Below are 16,287 nucleotides of genomic sequence, written 5' to 3'. Positions count from 1 at the left end.
ATTCAAAGCTCAAATCTTACCTATATCCCTTACCATCTAAAAAAAATTATGCTATATTACTTGAATGTTATTCTACATCAAAAAATTTGCTAATTTTAAAGCTCCAATTCAGATCACTACTCTTGCTACATTATCAGGGTTAAAATATTGTTATGGATCTTGTCATAGGGATATATTCTGACATATTCTGAAATAATTTCTTATCAACACCAATAACAATAAAATCGTTTGTCGCAACAAAAATAATTCTTTATGATTATGTAAATTTAGATTTGTACTCTTGTTATATTTTTGCTTATCAATGATAATTTTTTATATTAAAAATATTTTTATATAAAATAATATCATTCAATAGTTTTTTTTATCTAAGATATTGATTTAATAGTGGTATACAGGATTCACGTCAGAATCTTATTATATTTTTGAAGCTGCCCTCTTATTAGAAAAGTTAGAAAAAAAATAAATATTTTCATTTGCCAATGTTTAATAAAAGATAAAATAGGTATATTTAAGATAATATAAATATGTGTGAATAATTAGGAGAGAATCGATGCCTATTGTTGGGAAAGTTAGAAAAGAGAAAAAAAAATTATTCACCAATATTCAATAAAAGATAAAATTAGAAATATTTAAGATGATATAAGTATGGGTGACAATTGATGATAGTAAGGAGAAGTAGAGGATTGCTCAAAGAAGTTTTAATTAAAAATAACAAATAAATAAATTTAATGATAATAAAAGATGGAGATTGTTTTTGTTTTTGCTATCGGTAATCACTTACTTTGTATAATTATTTTTAAAAGATAAAATATAATTTTACTAAATACAACCCCTCAATTACCAATCATACTCTTATCTTTGGAGACTACTATTTGTAACATTTTTTTTTTTGTTATTTACAACCTCACATTAAGAATTTTGAATATTTAAAAATTATCTCTTAGATGTGTTCCAGGCCATAGTGAAACGCTTTTATAAAAATTATTGCAGAATCAAGAATGAAGTTTTTATTCTGATCAGATCATGAATTAGTAATTGCATCCAATCTCCGATAAAGTTATAATTGTTTAGTGAGATATTTACAGAATCTCCGGGATCAATCCTTATTCTATATTATTTTCATAAGATTTTTCTTTCTTATTCTTGAGCAAACCCTCGAGAGGGCTTGGTTGATCATGATTTATGTTTCAATTAAGTTGAGAAAAAGAAAGGGAAAATAGGAAAGATAAATGAATTATATGAAAGTAATTGAAAAAGTGTTAGATTTAAGTGATGAGTTAAGAGTATTTACATCAATCTTACTAATATTAAAATTATTAAAATATCCTAAGATCCATATGTAGATAATTATTGTTTATATTTATAAGAGATGAGCGCAATATTTTTTACAATTCAATAATTAGAACATAGAACAAAAATAATAAATAAAAAATATTTTTTTAATACAACTATGAACATTGTTTTGTGCACAACTTAAATAACAAAATAAAAATTCATGTTGATAATTATTGTATTATGTTTATTAGATATGACCACAATATTTTATACAATCAATTAATTATAATAGAGAAATATGTTTTATTTTAATTATTTTCTTTGTTCAACTGTGACAGCATTATTATTTTTTATTATAAGCTAAAAATGGATGACAAAAATATCATGAGACGTGTGATGCTATGAACATGAACTTATGATGCTTGCCTTGCCAACTCTCTGCTCCGCGGTCTTCGTGGTCATAGCAACCGCGCCAAGGGGGACTCGAAGCCAAATCAAACCCTTCTCTTCGCGGCCTAAGCAACAGGAAGAAGAAAGGCTGTCGATAGCGGACGCGACAATATAATTCCTTTTTTCGTTTTCATCCCCCTCGATCTCGAATCGGACCGACGAGTTCTCACTTCGCGATCCAGATGTCTGCGGCGGCTATCGCCTGCAGTAGAGGCGCCGCCGCGTTAGGGTTTCGTTGCAGGTCGCTGATGCGGCTGCCGGCGGCGCAAGTCGGGTGCCCTCGGTCCAATTTGTCGCTGCTGCAGCGCTTCTCTTCGCAACTAGTCAAGAGCAACGGGAGTAGGGCTTGCCTTATCGACACGCTCGCTCTGGTACTGCGCTACCTTGTCGGTGTTCGATTGATGGGAGGGGGTCTTGGTTGCGCTACAGGTGTTTGTGTTTTTGCTTGTGTAGGTCAGGAGGTTGGAGAAGGAAGGGGTCCCGTCGAAGCAAGCGGAGGCCATCACATCGACCATCACGGAGGTTTTGAATGAGAGCTTGGAGAGTGTCGCCCAGTCCTTTGTGTCCAAGCCCGAGATGCAGAGGGTTTGACCTCTTTTTATGTTTCTTGAGTATTATTAGGTTTTGTTGCTTTGTAGTTCACATTTGCTGACATTTTGTTGTGTGTGATGTTTAACACAGAGTGAGATGATTCAAGATTCTAATCTCTGGAAATTCAAATTGGAAATGAAGGGCTCGCAGGTTTGCTCCACTTGATTGCATCTCACCCACTGTTCAGTTGTGTCACAAAGAGGTACGTCGGGCAGTAGGGCAATAGCACTATATGCTTTCAATCCTTGGAAGCAAGGTAATAGATGATGAAAATGAGCGGGCTCATCAGAAATACTATTTTTATTTTTATTTTTCCGGAGTGTGTCATTGTTAAAGTGCTTTTCCGTCAGTGTCAGAGATTATGTGCATACTTGTAGTTGTAGAGATCTTTTAATTAGCTAAAAATTATACAGGGATAAAGGAATCTCAGGTTAGCACTAGAATCATCATTAGGCATTTTCAAAAGATGGCAATTTTAACTACTTTTTAAATATCTGAATCTGGTCAATTCTTCCAAAAAATTCAACATGAGCGGAGAATAGAAGTTGGTATTCCTAATCGGTTGGCAAGTTTCCATGGCCTATCCAGAAACATGAACGGAGAAAAGAAAAGACAATGAGTCTGTAATGGGGAAGCCCATGTCACAATAGAAAACAAAAACATAACTAGAAACACTTGTGGGTGCAATATTAGCTATACTAACAAAAAAGATGCTTGTTGATGCTACCACACAGATTTGTGATCAAATCTATCCAAACTAATTCAATAATTATACAAAGTAATTGAATGCTCACTATATATTAGTTATTTCTATTGTGAATTGACAAACTGGGCATGAGTTTTCGGTACATCCACTGTGAGAGTAGTTTAAAATGAGTCTAGAAACTTCAATCTATGTTTAAGTTATTGATTTAAGAAACTTCAAACTGGGCATGAGTTCTCATTGCTTAAGAAGCCATTTTGGTCTAGGGCAACTCACCAGATACTGGCATATTATGCAGAAAAATTCATCAGCTTTTTTGCAAGTACTTGGTCCATGATGCTTTACCATGAAAGATTGGATTCATCATGTTGTTCTTATGTTTACTGAAATATTGAGTGAATAAGATTCATCCTATTCTCATTAACAACTTAGTGAAAATCTTGTGACCAGTACCTAACTCCATCATTGGTGATTCTGAAACGGAAGCTACAAAAGATGGTCGTAGCCTGTCAGATTTCAAGTATGCTTGTGTTGGTTATTCAGTTTTCCTAGATAGGAAAGATAATACTGCTGAAAAGCCAGAGAACCAAGCAGAATTTCCATTTTGTGTGGGCATAGAGGTCATTTCTTGCTTCTCTGACTTTCTTAACTGCATGTTGCTTGGTATTGTGTTCCTTTCATATTTTTTCAGGAGTATGCCTTTTTGATCTCTATTGTATAGGTCTAAATGTTCTTACTGGAACAAATAATTGATTACATGTATCGACTAACATTGATACGCTATTGTTGTCTATATGCATATACAACTGATGCTTTGGTTATTTTATATGCACAGACGACAATTGTTATTTTTAGCTGTATGCACAGGCAATCACCACTAAACTTTTGACGTAGCTTATCTAGCATCAGTCACGCAAAGGTAGATTAGTTCAGAATAATTTTATCCAATACATATGTGGTGGTTGTTGAATTTGGCGCTGGGTTTATATTCACCTTTCATACTATTTCTTTTAAGAATAATATTGTGTTTGTATAACCCAAAAGGTATTGAATTCACAATCAAAGACAGAGAAAAATGTTTAGATAATTATGGATTACATGGAGAATTATCTGCATTAAAGAAATCCTGATACAGATGTTGTTGGATGGGATCTTCTTCTCCCGTATTGTGTATAATGAAATATGCTTCCTGTACTTGATCTTATCACGTTTGAGATATCCATTTGTGCTAGGATGTGTGCTTTAGTTTATAAGAGATGGAGGACATCACTGTGCCAAGGAGTGCTGTAAGATGTAGAATATAGGTGACATAAAGGAAAGCTAAAGAGTGCAATTTGGAGAGTTAACTCTTGTATTTTTTTCCCTTGCAATTGTGTTTCAGAACTTTTCTTTTCATTGTCAGTTCGCTAACATCCATATGAAATTTATTGCAGATATTGGCGGACAGAAGAACTTCAACTGCTGGTCAAATTCCTGCAAATGTTAACAAGGAAGGTGATGGACCGTAAACGATCTTTTGGAAGTTCTATTTTATTTAAAACAAGGATGGATGTCAATCTATGTTTCTAGCTACATTGGATCATAAGGCCAATTTCTTGATATCTTTGCTATATTTTATCATCGGTTATGGGGTTAGGTTCAGCAACATCTATGGCATTTCATGAGCCTTAATTTCCAATTTTTGGAACTATTTCACAAAGGTCGATAAGGTGGACAATATGGAAAGATCAGTATTATGAACAACATGAACCTTTTGTTCTAGCTCACTAGAGGAAGGTGGTGGACGGTAGATCTTTTGTAAGCATTTGTTATTTAAATGGATCAAGGAGTTGGGAAAGTAGAGCATAAATATATGTTAATTTTCTATATATTTAAATGAAGATAATGGCTGAGGTCAACATGTAACTTTTGTTTTTTCTTGTAGATATTAGTTCGGAATCTTGACCAGTAATTAGCTTAGAGCATTTTCTGGTCTTGAAAAAAGAAAAAGAAAAATGTCATTGTATCACTACTGTTTTATGCTAAGCATAGAAAATGAGTCAAGTAGAATGTAGATGTCAAACAAAACTTAAGGTTTGTTTGGTACAATCATGGGTGGAAAAACATTGACTTGGGAAGTTGTGACAAATTGGAAATTTTTGTTATCCTTGACCAATTTCTAATACGTGCAAAGAGGATTATTATTACATGTTATCAAAGATGAATACTGAAAATTATTTGCATTGTCAAATCAATATCGAAAATTTTGAGCTAGTTTAATGAGGGAGTTGCTTTTTATTTCTTTTATATAGGCAACATGTAGTGGATTAATCACTTGAAAGTGATCAAAAGCTTTTGTTGTTCTTAATAGAAGATCTGCAAATGCTTCTCTAAAACCTAGAGGTTTCTCAAGCTTTTTTGCCTTAGTGGAACCTAATATTACCTTGATAGCTCGTGTGCAAATCTGGAAGTGGCATTTGGTAGAGCAAAAAAGTGCATATGCTGCAGCTAATCATTTTTTTGGGATCTTGTGCGTGTGGTGAGCAGCATGGGTTGATGTTTGGCCTTTGTTGGCATAAAATTGATTTGATGGAGAGGTACAAGTGCTCTCATGTTTGGAGGTTTTGATAAGGAAGAGGTCTGCTGTCTTAAGAGGATGACATTTTTGCAGAGTTTGCTCCTTCGCTGTAGAAAATTTTAAGTTGGTTTTTAATTCAAGGGTTTTAACTAATAATTTGAGATCAAGCACTAATAACTTTTTAATTACACCTCAAATTGTTGTGAGACTTTATGTTTGTCAATTTGCATGAAATTCATATATACTGAAGCATCATATTATTTTTTTGCAATACATCCTGTATCTCTTATCAATATAGCTCAGGAAAAGGCCCACTGTTGGGATCTTGGGGCTAATTGGTGTTGCATCTTGTCTCTTCTAAAACATTTTTCCCATGAAACAAGTTATTCAACATTTCTTGCTATTCTCGGTGCATGAACTGCTTTCTTAATTTTGTGTCTTACCCGTTGCTTGATATCGTAGTAGATGCTACACTACATTCTCAGCCACACGCACACCAACCAGCTCAGCATTCAGTGGATGAATTCTTCGGCAAGAAGAAAGTATTTAGTTTTAATTCTATTCCTACATATTCCATGTCCAACTCTGGGTAAAGAAATGCTGAAAGTTATGTCAACGTGCAGGTTTAGAAAGAATGCTAGGGTGGTGGCCTCAGGTGTAGCTAGGAACCTGAACAAAGTGGGCAACTACATAAAGGAAAACATTGATGACATTTTGTATCCTTATCGCAAGCCACCCAAGTAAAACCTTCTATTGACTAACAACGCAGGTGCGATTGTTTGAACTTTGTTTCTTTCTATTCCATGTTCAATAAGCTCAATTCTACCTAGATGCTGCATATGAGTTTGGCCATTGCTGGTAGTAACCACAAGGCCAATGTAAGCAGCGCTGGAGCACTTAGCACTCTTGAGTTCAAAGTTTTATCATCTGTTGCATGTATTTTACTTTTCTAGTGATAACATGTAAAGTTTATCCATTGAAACTTCTTTATAATATGGACTTTATTAATGAGCACTATAAATTGGTGATAAGTTTAGAAATTTTAGCTCTGACACAAGAATAAATGTGCCCCAAATGTAAGCACCAACAAATAAAGATCATGTTCAAAAAAGAAGCCAGAAAAAAAATGGAGGCAGCAATCATTTAGTGCAGAATGAAATTACCAAACTTATTTATGTGAAAACAAAAAAGTCATGAAAACGAATCGACAGAATTAAGAAACTACTTTTTTTTTATTTTATTCTGGACATGGATACATGTATGTTATAATGTCAGACATATATATGATTCATTTTTCTACAAGCTTAAAAACACAGAGCTCAACCATCTACTAATAGAAAACAGTACAAAGCTTAGTTTGAATATCAGGAAACACTTTATCAAGTTAGGTTGCACACTAGCTGAAATGAACAAGAATAGCTAATATGCCTTTTAGTGCTCTTGTTTCACTTTGACATCTCCATTCGGTAGAGCACTCTGGGACTGTGCCAGCCGCTTCGATTCCTGAAAGTGAAATGTGAAATCGATCAAACAGCAAAACTAGGGGAAACTCCCACAAAAGAAAGGACACCAAGGCCATAAGTTGTTATATGCACATATTTATTTATATACAAAATAACAAAAAAAGAATCTAAAAAATCTCACCATAAGAGTTGAAAATAGCAAAAGAAATATGGATCCAGCGAGAAAAAGAATCTAAGAGATTAGTGGAAGAGTGGTAAGCTATTATAACTTACAGCAGCAGAAGAAGCACGGATCTCCCTATAGGTTTCCACTTCATCAGGAAAAGCCTGATCAAGCTCCTCAAGAAGGTGCTTTCGCAAGCTCTATTCACATAGACAAAAGTAAGCCATTGTGCTAAGACACAGTAAATATAAAACAAAATAGTAAAATGGACTACTAATGACAGGTTTAGAAGCTAGAACGGAAACTAAGGTTATGACAAAATAAGTTCTAATGATGTATATATCCCCTGTATTTACAATTTTTTTTGCATGATACAGACCAAATAGCATTAATGACATTGAAGACATTGAGGGTCAAGAAAATAAATTGAAAGAGTTGTTAATGACCAATAATTTCGCAATAGTCTGAAAGTGATTGTTTAGTCCAATGATACTGTAAGTAAAGCGTGACCAAAAGTTTATAATCAGAAATTGTGGTTCTAACATTTCCTGTAGAAATATATATCATAAATGACATCTCTAACTAATTAACCTTTTCTGACTATTTCTGTAACAGACATCGAAGAGTCACCAACATGACAAGGAATGAACCAAGAATAATAGTCCATAGAATTTACTGAACAAAAAACACAACTATAGATCTTGGCATTCATGGTGGATACTTGTGTTTAACAAGAGTATTAGGCAATGCAAGTTAGATGCAGTCACCTCGAATGTCATACAACCAACTTTAAAGTTTAAACATGTTGATTTCCTTTATAAAACAGAATGATAAACTTATCCGAGGTTGTCCAAAGGTCGATAAGGAACTCGATCAATTATTAGGTAATGAAAACCATGTAAGGACACTGGTTTAGGCGTACTAGTCCAACAACTTCAAATAAATGGAACAAAACCGTGACTAATAGAAAAAATTAAAGATTTAAGGCTAATGATCTCTCATAATACATTAACATTACAATAACAGTACATAAAAGAAGCAGAATCTTCCACTGTACAGAAGTTCCTTAATTCTCTCATATTACTCTCATATGTAGGCATTCGAAGATGCTGGACCATGCATGTAGAAGTCTTTTAATTACCATGCTACCCTAACGTGACAGCATATATAAACTTGAATACGGAACTTTTATGTATGACACTCTTACATCAAATAAGAAGTGAAAGCCAACAAAATTACAATAGGTGAACATGTTGTCAGGTTATCTAATACCATGCAATCACAATCTTCAACATAGAACTAACTCCATGAGATCTTATAGATTCATTTTATATGTACTTGGAAAATAAAGAAAGGAAACAGTGAAGCATCTCATATTATTAGATTAGACTAACAATGAAGCAAAAGAAAACAAGGAATTACCTTAAAAGCATCAGTCTTTCCTTTGGTTATCTGGTTCTTGGCAATACAGCTATTGATCACATCCCTGGTGAACTCGTCAGGATTCTTCCCATCGTCAATCAAACTGCACAAAAAGATCGAATCTTTAACAACTCGATTCCAAGCAGTCAGGAAAGAGATCAAGAGACTCACTTGACGACCTCCATAGGCACCTGGATGTTGCACTTGTCCGCCATCTTCTGCATCGCGTCAAGCTCCGCCACCAAGGCGTTCCTGTGGGAGCGAGCCCAAAAGAACCATCCCCGCCAAAAAGGAAAAAAAAAAAAACCCTAGGATCAGAGGCACCTCTCCAGGGCGGGAAAGGAGAAGGGGAAGGGGGCAACAAAGAGGAGGAGGGCTCACAGTCTCTGGAGAAGCGGGAGCTGCGAGGCGACGCTGAAGGAAGAGACGGTGAGGTAGAGCTGGTGGAGGAGGCCAAGGGTCTTGTCGACGGAGTTGATGACCTGGGTCAGGTTCTGCTTCGCCTCCTCGGCAGGGTCGGCTGCGGAGCCGATGGTCCCGGCGGAGGTCGGGTTGGGGGCGGGGCTGGAGGCGGCGGCGGCGGCGGTCCCGGTGGAGGGGAGGCCGCCGTTACCGGCGGTGGAGGACGAATTTTGCGGGGAGGGATCCATCGGGTTGAGTCCCCCAGGGATCGGAAGCGTCCTTACCGTGATTCGCCAGCCCATTTATAGGGAAGGTCCAATAGTGGACCCCGCGTGGGCCCATCGAGTATACCCCCAAAATAAAATGGAAGGGTAGGGGTTGGGGCGTCGCTCGAGTAACATTAGACTTTGAAGTCATATCGATCACATGAAACACAAGTGACCAAATGATTTGGTTTATATATAAGAAAGACTAAAGAGGTAAAAGATTGCTGCTCAATTCAACGTGGTGATTTTTTTTGTTTTTTAAGTGATATCATTGGTTGAGAATAAATCACTCTGATGGTAGATAAAACTTCTATCGATGTGACACTTACTATATAAAAGACTGCACCAAAAGTATAATTGAAAAGACCATTTGTTTATTGCTAATGTGTAAAAAGCAGATAAGAAGTTTATTATTAGTTTAGCAAGTCTGATTAGGGTTTATTCAGCTTATATTACAATGTTTATTTTGGAACCTTAATGGACTATTATAAAGTAATAATACTTTGGTTGTTTTCTTATCTTAGGCATATGCATACATCTATCTAATAGAAGGGGATGCGTGAGTTGGGCATATTGGATGTCTTATTGTTGAAGAAGTGGATGTATCACACGTTAAGGAGATGCTCTAATGGCGTCCAATATTTTTGTTTTTTTTATCATAAGTGGATGCATTGTACACAAATATTTCATTTTTTTTTTTTATCCTAGGTTGGTACATTACGTACCAAATTGATACTATAATATGCTTTAAATTCTTTTGTGTCGGTGCAACATTATACCAAAAGGGAAGTCTTGATTATGATTAAAATAATTATGCTCGTATGACATCTAAAGTATTTATCTTGGATCAGTGATTAAAATAATTGATGAATTAATCAAGATGGATCGCAGCAACTCCCGTTTCATCATACCCACAGGTTGTTTGACTTGATAAGACCAATTACATCTTAACCATGTACATCACTAACTCAAGTCACTGGAACTAGTGATATCCATAAAAAAAACATACAGCTAACAACAGCAGAACAAGAACAAACCACACCATTTGGAATGTTTCCAAGAGATGCAACTCCCCACTTTGATAGGGATTATCTGACATCCAAAGGACAGCGTATCTGATTTGCTCTTCACAGAAACACCAGGAACCCTTAAGATCGACAAAATCCTGTGGCCATTCGATCTACTTACTGAGTTCATAATCTGAGCGACATCTATTATTTCGCTAAAAAACTACCACTAAAGCAAAATCTGCTCATACCCTGTCAGAAATTAGACAGTATGATATTAAACACAACATGAATTTACTTGCTTCGGTAGGGCTATAATCATCTATCAGACATCCTACTTCTTGACCTCTTCGTATTCTGCTTCGGGTGCCTGATCACCACCTTGAGAACCACCAGATGAAGACCCACCTGAGCTTCCTGCCATGTGTTGCCCAATCTTTGAGACTGCCTTGTTTGCTGCATCAAGCTTGGCCTTGATGTTGTCGATATTATCTCCTGCCATCTCTTTCCGTAGATCAGCTACTGCAGACTCGATCTCGGTGGCCACTTCAGCTGGAATTTTATCCCTGAACTCGCTCAAGCTCTTTTCAATACTGTAAATTGTTGTGTCTGCACTGTTCTTGATGTCGATCAAAGCTTTCCTCTCCTGGTCCTTCTGAGCATGGAGCTCAGCTTCCTTGACCATCTTCTCAATCTCATCGTCAGAGAGGCCACCGGATGACCGAATAGTAATCTGCTGTTCCTTCCCAGTGGCCTTGTCTTTGGCAGAAACTGTCACAATTCCGTTGGCATCAATATCAAATGTAACCTCAATCTGTGGCATGCCTCTTGGGGCTGGTGGGATGCCTACAAGGTCAAACTCGCCCAAGAGTTTGTTGTCTGCAGCCATTTCCCGCTCACCTTGTAGCACACGAACACCAACCTGGGTCTGGTTGTCAGCCGCAGTGGAAAATACCTGAATGGAGAAAGAAACCAGTAAACATTCTGCAGTGTCGAGTTAAATGTTTAACATCCTATTGCATATCCATGAAAGCAGGAAAGTGCATATTTGCCAAAATCCAAAATAATACAAAAACCACCCTGGTGAGAACAGATTTTAACCATATGATCAAGAAATGATGTGTTGGCGAAACCTAGGCACAATGTTCAAAGAGAAAGGTTCAAAAATTCAGTTCCAGTCTCCTTTTCAAATTGACAAAGGCAAAATGGTGATTTGACTATCATTTAAGTCAAAGTCAATAAAAAATGGATAGAAAGCCTGCTCCAGAAGTCAGAAAACAGGTAAGAGGATGCAAATTATCAAACGAGAAAGTCAAACGAAGCACATTGCTAAATTTCTTCAGACAGAGAGAGATACATCATGGTTTGACTGGTTGTCGGCAAAATGCAGCTAAATGCATGTAACAAACTTAAGCTTACGAGAGGCAAAGCTATCAAAGGATTGAATCAACTACTATGACAAGGATCTTCCCATCACTCCCAGATTTCAAATTTAACCATGAATTGTTACTTGGACCAGGGTATAGAGGATCCACTAACATGGTTATGGCATCCAACATGGTTGCTGCTTAGTTTTAGCTACAAGGATATGACCTAAAAGGTCAGAATTGAAATAAAAATATGGTGACATGGATCAAGATTAGAATAAATAAGTACACATTCTCAAAAAAATATAGACTTGAATATTCATATAAAAAGTTCTTATTTTTAATTTAAAAATTTATTCCACATAATACAGGAATTAATTTATTATTTTTATAACTCATTACCCCCTTATTATTTATTTTAGTAATATAAATTAATTAAAACATTCATCTGTGTACCAGGCTACCAGGAATATGCATCTTCTGCCTAAGTCTTATTTCAAGTTCTATCAGCTGTGTACCAGGCTACCAGCAACCTAGAGGTGACGTAAAAAGCAGTTCCATAGTCTTGGAAGGCAAATCTCAACAATTTGGACAAGTCAAGATCATCACACACCAATAACAGGCTGGCATAGAAGCACCAGCACTGGGGACTGCGCTTCATGCCAGTAACTCTACATTGTCACATGACTACTGTCCATATTTGGGCACATGAGCTCACACCTAATGCTAGTCACTCATAAGGCATGCCCTTTATCAAAGGAATCTCCAGGAGATGATCCACCTTCAATCATGAGTTTTAAAGTAATTTCTTTGTGGAAAATTTTGATCCACAAGACAAAGAAAGCCAAAAAGGACTTGCATTTACCATTTGAAGTAAACTGTTTTCGGTGGATGTTTATGACCAAAAGTCACATTCTATATGGCATGTTTTCTATATGCATGACAACTTTATGTCCATAGCTTCTTTGAATGAACCATCTACTAAGATTAACTTGAGAGTTCAATTCAACCACTTGAATCAATCCTTACCTGACTCTTCTTCGTGGGAATGGTTGTGTTCCTGTTGATCAACCTCGTAAAAATACCTCCAAGGGTCTCGATACCTAGCGATAGGGGGGTGACATCCAAGAGGAGCAACTCCTTAACATCTCCACGAAGAATACCACCCTGGATAGCAGCTCCCATTGCAACAGCTTCATCTGGATTTACTCCCTTGCTAGGGCTCTTTCCAAAGATTTCTGAAACTATTTCCTGAACTTTTGGAACCCTAGTCATTCCACCAACAAGAAGAACCTCATCAACATCCTTGCTGCTTATGCCAGCATCCTTCAAACAGCTTTTACAGGGATTTTTTGTTCTTTCAATCAAGTGATTCACCAAAGTCTCAAACTTTGATCTTGTCAGAGTGATATTCATATGCTTTGCTCCTGAAGCATCAGCTGTTATAAATGGAAGATTGATATCAGTCTGAGATGTAGATGATAATTCAATTTTAGCCTTCTCAGCTGCTTCTCGAAGCCTCTGTAGAGCCAGCCTGTCCTTTGAAAGATCTATTGCCTCAGTTCTCTTGAATTCATCAACCAAGAATTCTACCAATGCATTGTCAAAATCTTCCCCACCCAAGAAAGTGTCACCATTTGTGGCTTTGACCTGAAATCGAAAATGAGATCAACAAAACCTGACAAAAACATGAAAACAAAATCCTCAAAAGCTATAAACTTAAGAAACTATACCTCAAATACACCATTTGATATTTCTAGGATGGAAACATCAAATGTTCCACCACCAAGATCAAAAACTACAATGAGACCCTCCTTGTTGTTCAACCCATAAGCAAGTGCAGCTGCAGTTGGTTCATTGATAATTCTTTGAACATCGAGACCGGCAATTTTTCCTGCATCCTTTGTAGCCTGACGTTGTGCATCATTAAAATATGCAGGAACGGTGATAACAGCCTTTGACACAGACTTTCCAAGATACGACTCTGCAGTTTCTTTCATCTTAGTCAAAACGAAGGCACCAATCTGGCTGGGCGAATACTGTTGACCATTAGCTTCAACCCATGCATCTCCATTAGGTGCCCTCACAATCTTAAAAGGAACCATCTTCATCTCTTTCTGTGTCTGAGGATCATCAAAGCGACGGCCTATCAGTCGCTTGGTACCAAAAAGGGTGTTTGTAGGATTGGTGACTGCCTGACGTTTTGCTGGAGTTCCAACAAGTAGTTCCCCTTTTTGATTGAAAGCTACAACTGATGGGGTGGTACGAGCTCCTTCAGAGTTCTCTATGACTTTAGCATTCTGTGACAAATAAGCATAGAGTATGCATTTAAATAGAGTTCCAGATGATCAAATACAAAAAATATTTGGAGAATATGCATAAAGAACAACCTTTCCCTCCATAACTGCAACACAAGAATTTGTAGTTCCCAAATCAATTCCAATTATATCATTTCCTGCTGGTTTTGTGCTGTATAGAAAAAAAACTTATCCTTGGTGAAAGAAACCAGAGAATAGCAGAAAACAATATTGTGATATCTTAAAGGAGAGACTCTGAAAGTGCACTTCAACATTTATAAGCATGAGATTATACCTGAAGGGTCTAACCAAACTAGACCATTTGTGACCCAGAGGAGCACCCCATGGCATGATTGCATTACTAGATAACTGCAGAAATAAACATGAAATATAGGTTACTTCAAGATGTTTGTTGCATCCATGTTGTGTCTTTGTTGAACACCTAGTTATTGGACACCTCTTGGCATCTGTTGTGTGGTTCGAATAAACAAAGGCTCTCATACCATCTGATGCTTATTAGATATAAATGTATGCATGTTTGATATTTAAGTCATTCACACGATGCATAAGTAAAATAATGCACTATATTAATATATATATATGCACACACACACATATATATATAATAGACTTTTATGTACTCATTTACATTTTACACGTTACATGTACTATTGCAAGCATTCACCACTAATATGAATGAATGCTATGCTGCTTCCAGAAAAAACATGCAATGATCCTAAAACCTGGCATCCTATTTTTGTAGGACTTGCCATGTAGGTGTATCATCCTGCCTCATGGCTATGTCCAAGCATCTTAGCAAGAATAATAACTTAATTGCTCAACATCAAGAGTAGAAATAAGATTTTAAGAGCCCAACAATAGGAATCTCATAATCAAATAGAGAAAATATATAAAAATCTGGTTAACAATAAGGTAAGGAAAAAGGAACAACAAAGATAATGATGTACTAAGGGAAGTCCAGTAACTATCATATGATTAACATAGAGAATTTATAACAAATAACACATGAACAATATGAAACTAACATGGAAATTCCACTGATTTTGTTGTCTATAAAAAGGAGCATGTGATTAGATAATCTGTCTGAATCAATATAGTGAAAAAAAGATATATAGCTACTTAACCATGCTTTAGCCCCATCTATTATTTTAATTTTCTATTATTCTATTTTCAGGTACGTGTATGGAGAAAGTCCCCATTATCTTCCAATGTTATCCGCTTCCACTTGCTAATGGTATAATATCTCCACATGACATGCAGATGATTAGTCATTATTATAAATCATTGGAATTATAAATATTAGCTAAAAACTTACTACAAAATCCAATGACGAAACAATAATGTAAAACGGAAGAGCACAAAAAAATTAAAATTCTCTGTTGAGTTTATTATAAAAAGAACAGTCAGTTTAAGTTGCTACAATTATCTCGTACAAAACTAATATACAAGTCCAAATCACATCGACTTGTTTTTGTTATCAAACGTACTCCAGAAACACCAGCACATACAAGCATGGTCCCATTTCTTTAGATAGCAGTCGATCCATCGAACTGAACCAAAGATGCAGATACTGTACATGGAACCAGAAAATGTAACTTGACTGTCATTAAAGTCAGATTTAGATACCAAATCCAGAAAGGAGACATAACTTGTCAAAGACATGTTCATGCCAACAGGCAGTACCGTGCTAAAATCTGAGCTAACTAGGAGAAAATGGAGGTTTAACCAAATATCATTGCTGATAATATGTATGTCAAGTAGAATGGAAAAAAAAATCTGTTGCTCCAATACACAACACAAAAAAAGGTTGCATATCCTTTAACTAAAGAAATCGTGTTATTACTTCGGACACAGTAACCCAACATTCGAAAAGAAATACAAACAAAGTAGGAGTCAAAGTAAACATCTAAACGATATGAATCCGCCAAAAGACGGATATCCAGAAAGCAAGAAATTCAACCCACATCAAGATTACTACATCCCAATCGCTTCCGAAGGCGTGGACTATCCGAAAAAGAAAGGGAGCTTACAGATCTGAGGCGAGAGGACAGATAGGGCGGCGACAGATCGCGCCGCCTCAGAGCTCGAAGCATCACGGAGGCCGCCATCGATCTCCGACGAAACCGAAGCGTTAGGGCTTTACAGGGGCTTTCGGAGCGATCGCTCGAGGAGTGTTTCGCTTCCTTGTGTGATCGAACGGCTGCCCTCAGGAGCAGGTATACCGGCAGCAACAACTAGGGTTCGCTACTTATATCGACTCTTGGATACCCACCAACTGGGAAATGGAGGCGCAATCCGACCCG

The 16,287-nt window shown here is 36.7% G+C and overlaps 3 protein-coding genes across 19 annotated transcripts; 1 reads left to right on the top strand and 2 right to left on the bottom strand.

Moving 5' to 3' along the window:
- The first annotated feature begins 1,687 nt into the window (after positions 1 to 1,687).
- On the top strand, positions 1,688 to 10,063 carry LOC135636711 (uncharacterized). 17 transcript variants are annotated; one of them, XR_010495999.1, is made up of 7 exons: positions 1,688 to 2,096; positions 2,179 to 2,310; positions 2,407 to 2,466; positions 3,470 to 3,639; positions 4,453 to 4,513; positions 6,042 to 6,118; positions 6,200 to 6,621. XR_010495999.1 is itself a non-coding variant. In XM_065148634.1 (7 exons), exons 1-6 carry the CDS (start codon positions 1,908 to 1,910, stop codon positions 6,318 to 6,320), a joined length of 639 nt encoding a protein of 212 aa, XP_065004706.1. In that variant the 5' UTR covers positions 1,688 to 1,907; the 3' UTR covers positions 6,321 to 6,345; positions 9,817 to 10,063. The 17 variants fall into 17 exon arrangements, 6 of the variants coding, with proteins under 6 accessions (XP_065004706.1, XP_065004707.1, XP_065004709.1 ...); XR_010495998.1 differs by having other exon boundaries at positions 3,470 to 4,370; XM_065148634.1 differs by lacking the exon at positions 3,470 to 3,639 and adding an exon at positions 9,817 to 10,063 and having other exon boundaries at positions 6,039 to 6,115; positions 6,201 to 6,345.
- On the bottom strand, positions 6,790 to 9,343 carry LOC135636710 (mediator of RNA polymerase II transcription subunit 10b-like). The gene is made up of 5 exons (XM_065148632.1): positions 9,006 to 9,343; positions 8,796 to 8,876; positions 8,625 to 8,727; positions 7,313 to 7,402; positions 6,790 to 7,079 (listed from the first exon to the last, which is right to left on the bottom strand). The coding sequence occupies exons 1-5, from the start codon at positions 9,326 to 9,328 to the stop codon at positions 7,008 to 7,010; spliced, it is 669 nt and encodes a 222-aa protein (XP_065004704.1). The 5' UTR covers positions 9,329 to 9,343; the 3' UTR covers positions 6,790 to 7,007.
- Positions 10,064 to 10,320: 257 nt separating the features above from the next.
- LOC135636709 (heat shock 70 kDa protein, mitochondrial) lies at positions 10,321 to 16,214 on the bottom strand. Its single transcript, XM_065148629.1, has 6 exons — positions 16,015 to 16,214; positions 14,259 to 14,332; positions 14,057 to 14,135; positions 13,400 to 13,966; positions 12,696 to 13,316; positions 10,321 to 11,254 (listed from the first exon to the last, which is right to left on the bottom strand). The coding sequence occupies exons 1-6, from the start codon at positions 16,090 to 16,092 to the stop codon at positions 10,634 to 10,636; spliced, it is 2,040 nt and encodes a 679-aa protein (XP_065004701.1). The 5' UTR covers positions 16,093 to 16,214; the 3' UTR covers positions 10,321 to 10,633.
- Positions 16,215 to 16,287: the final 73 nt, after the last annotated feature.

The sequence above is a fragment of the Musa acuminata genome, chromosome BXJ3-4, assembly GCF_036884655.1.
Source record: "Musa acuminata AAA Group cultivar baxijiao chromosome BXJ3-4, Cavendish_Baxijiao_AAA, whole genome shotgun sequence".
NCBI classification, from domain to species: Eukaryota; Viridiplantae; Streptophyta; class Magnoliopsida; order Zingiberales; family Musaceae; genus Musa; species Musa acuminata.
This window is presented reverse-complemented; position numbering and strand designations above follow the sequence as displayed.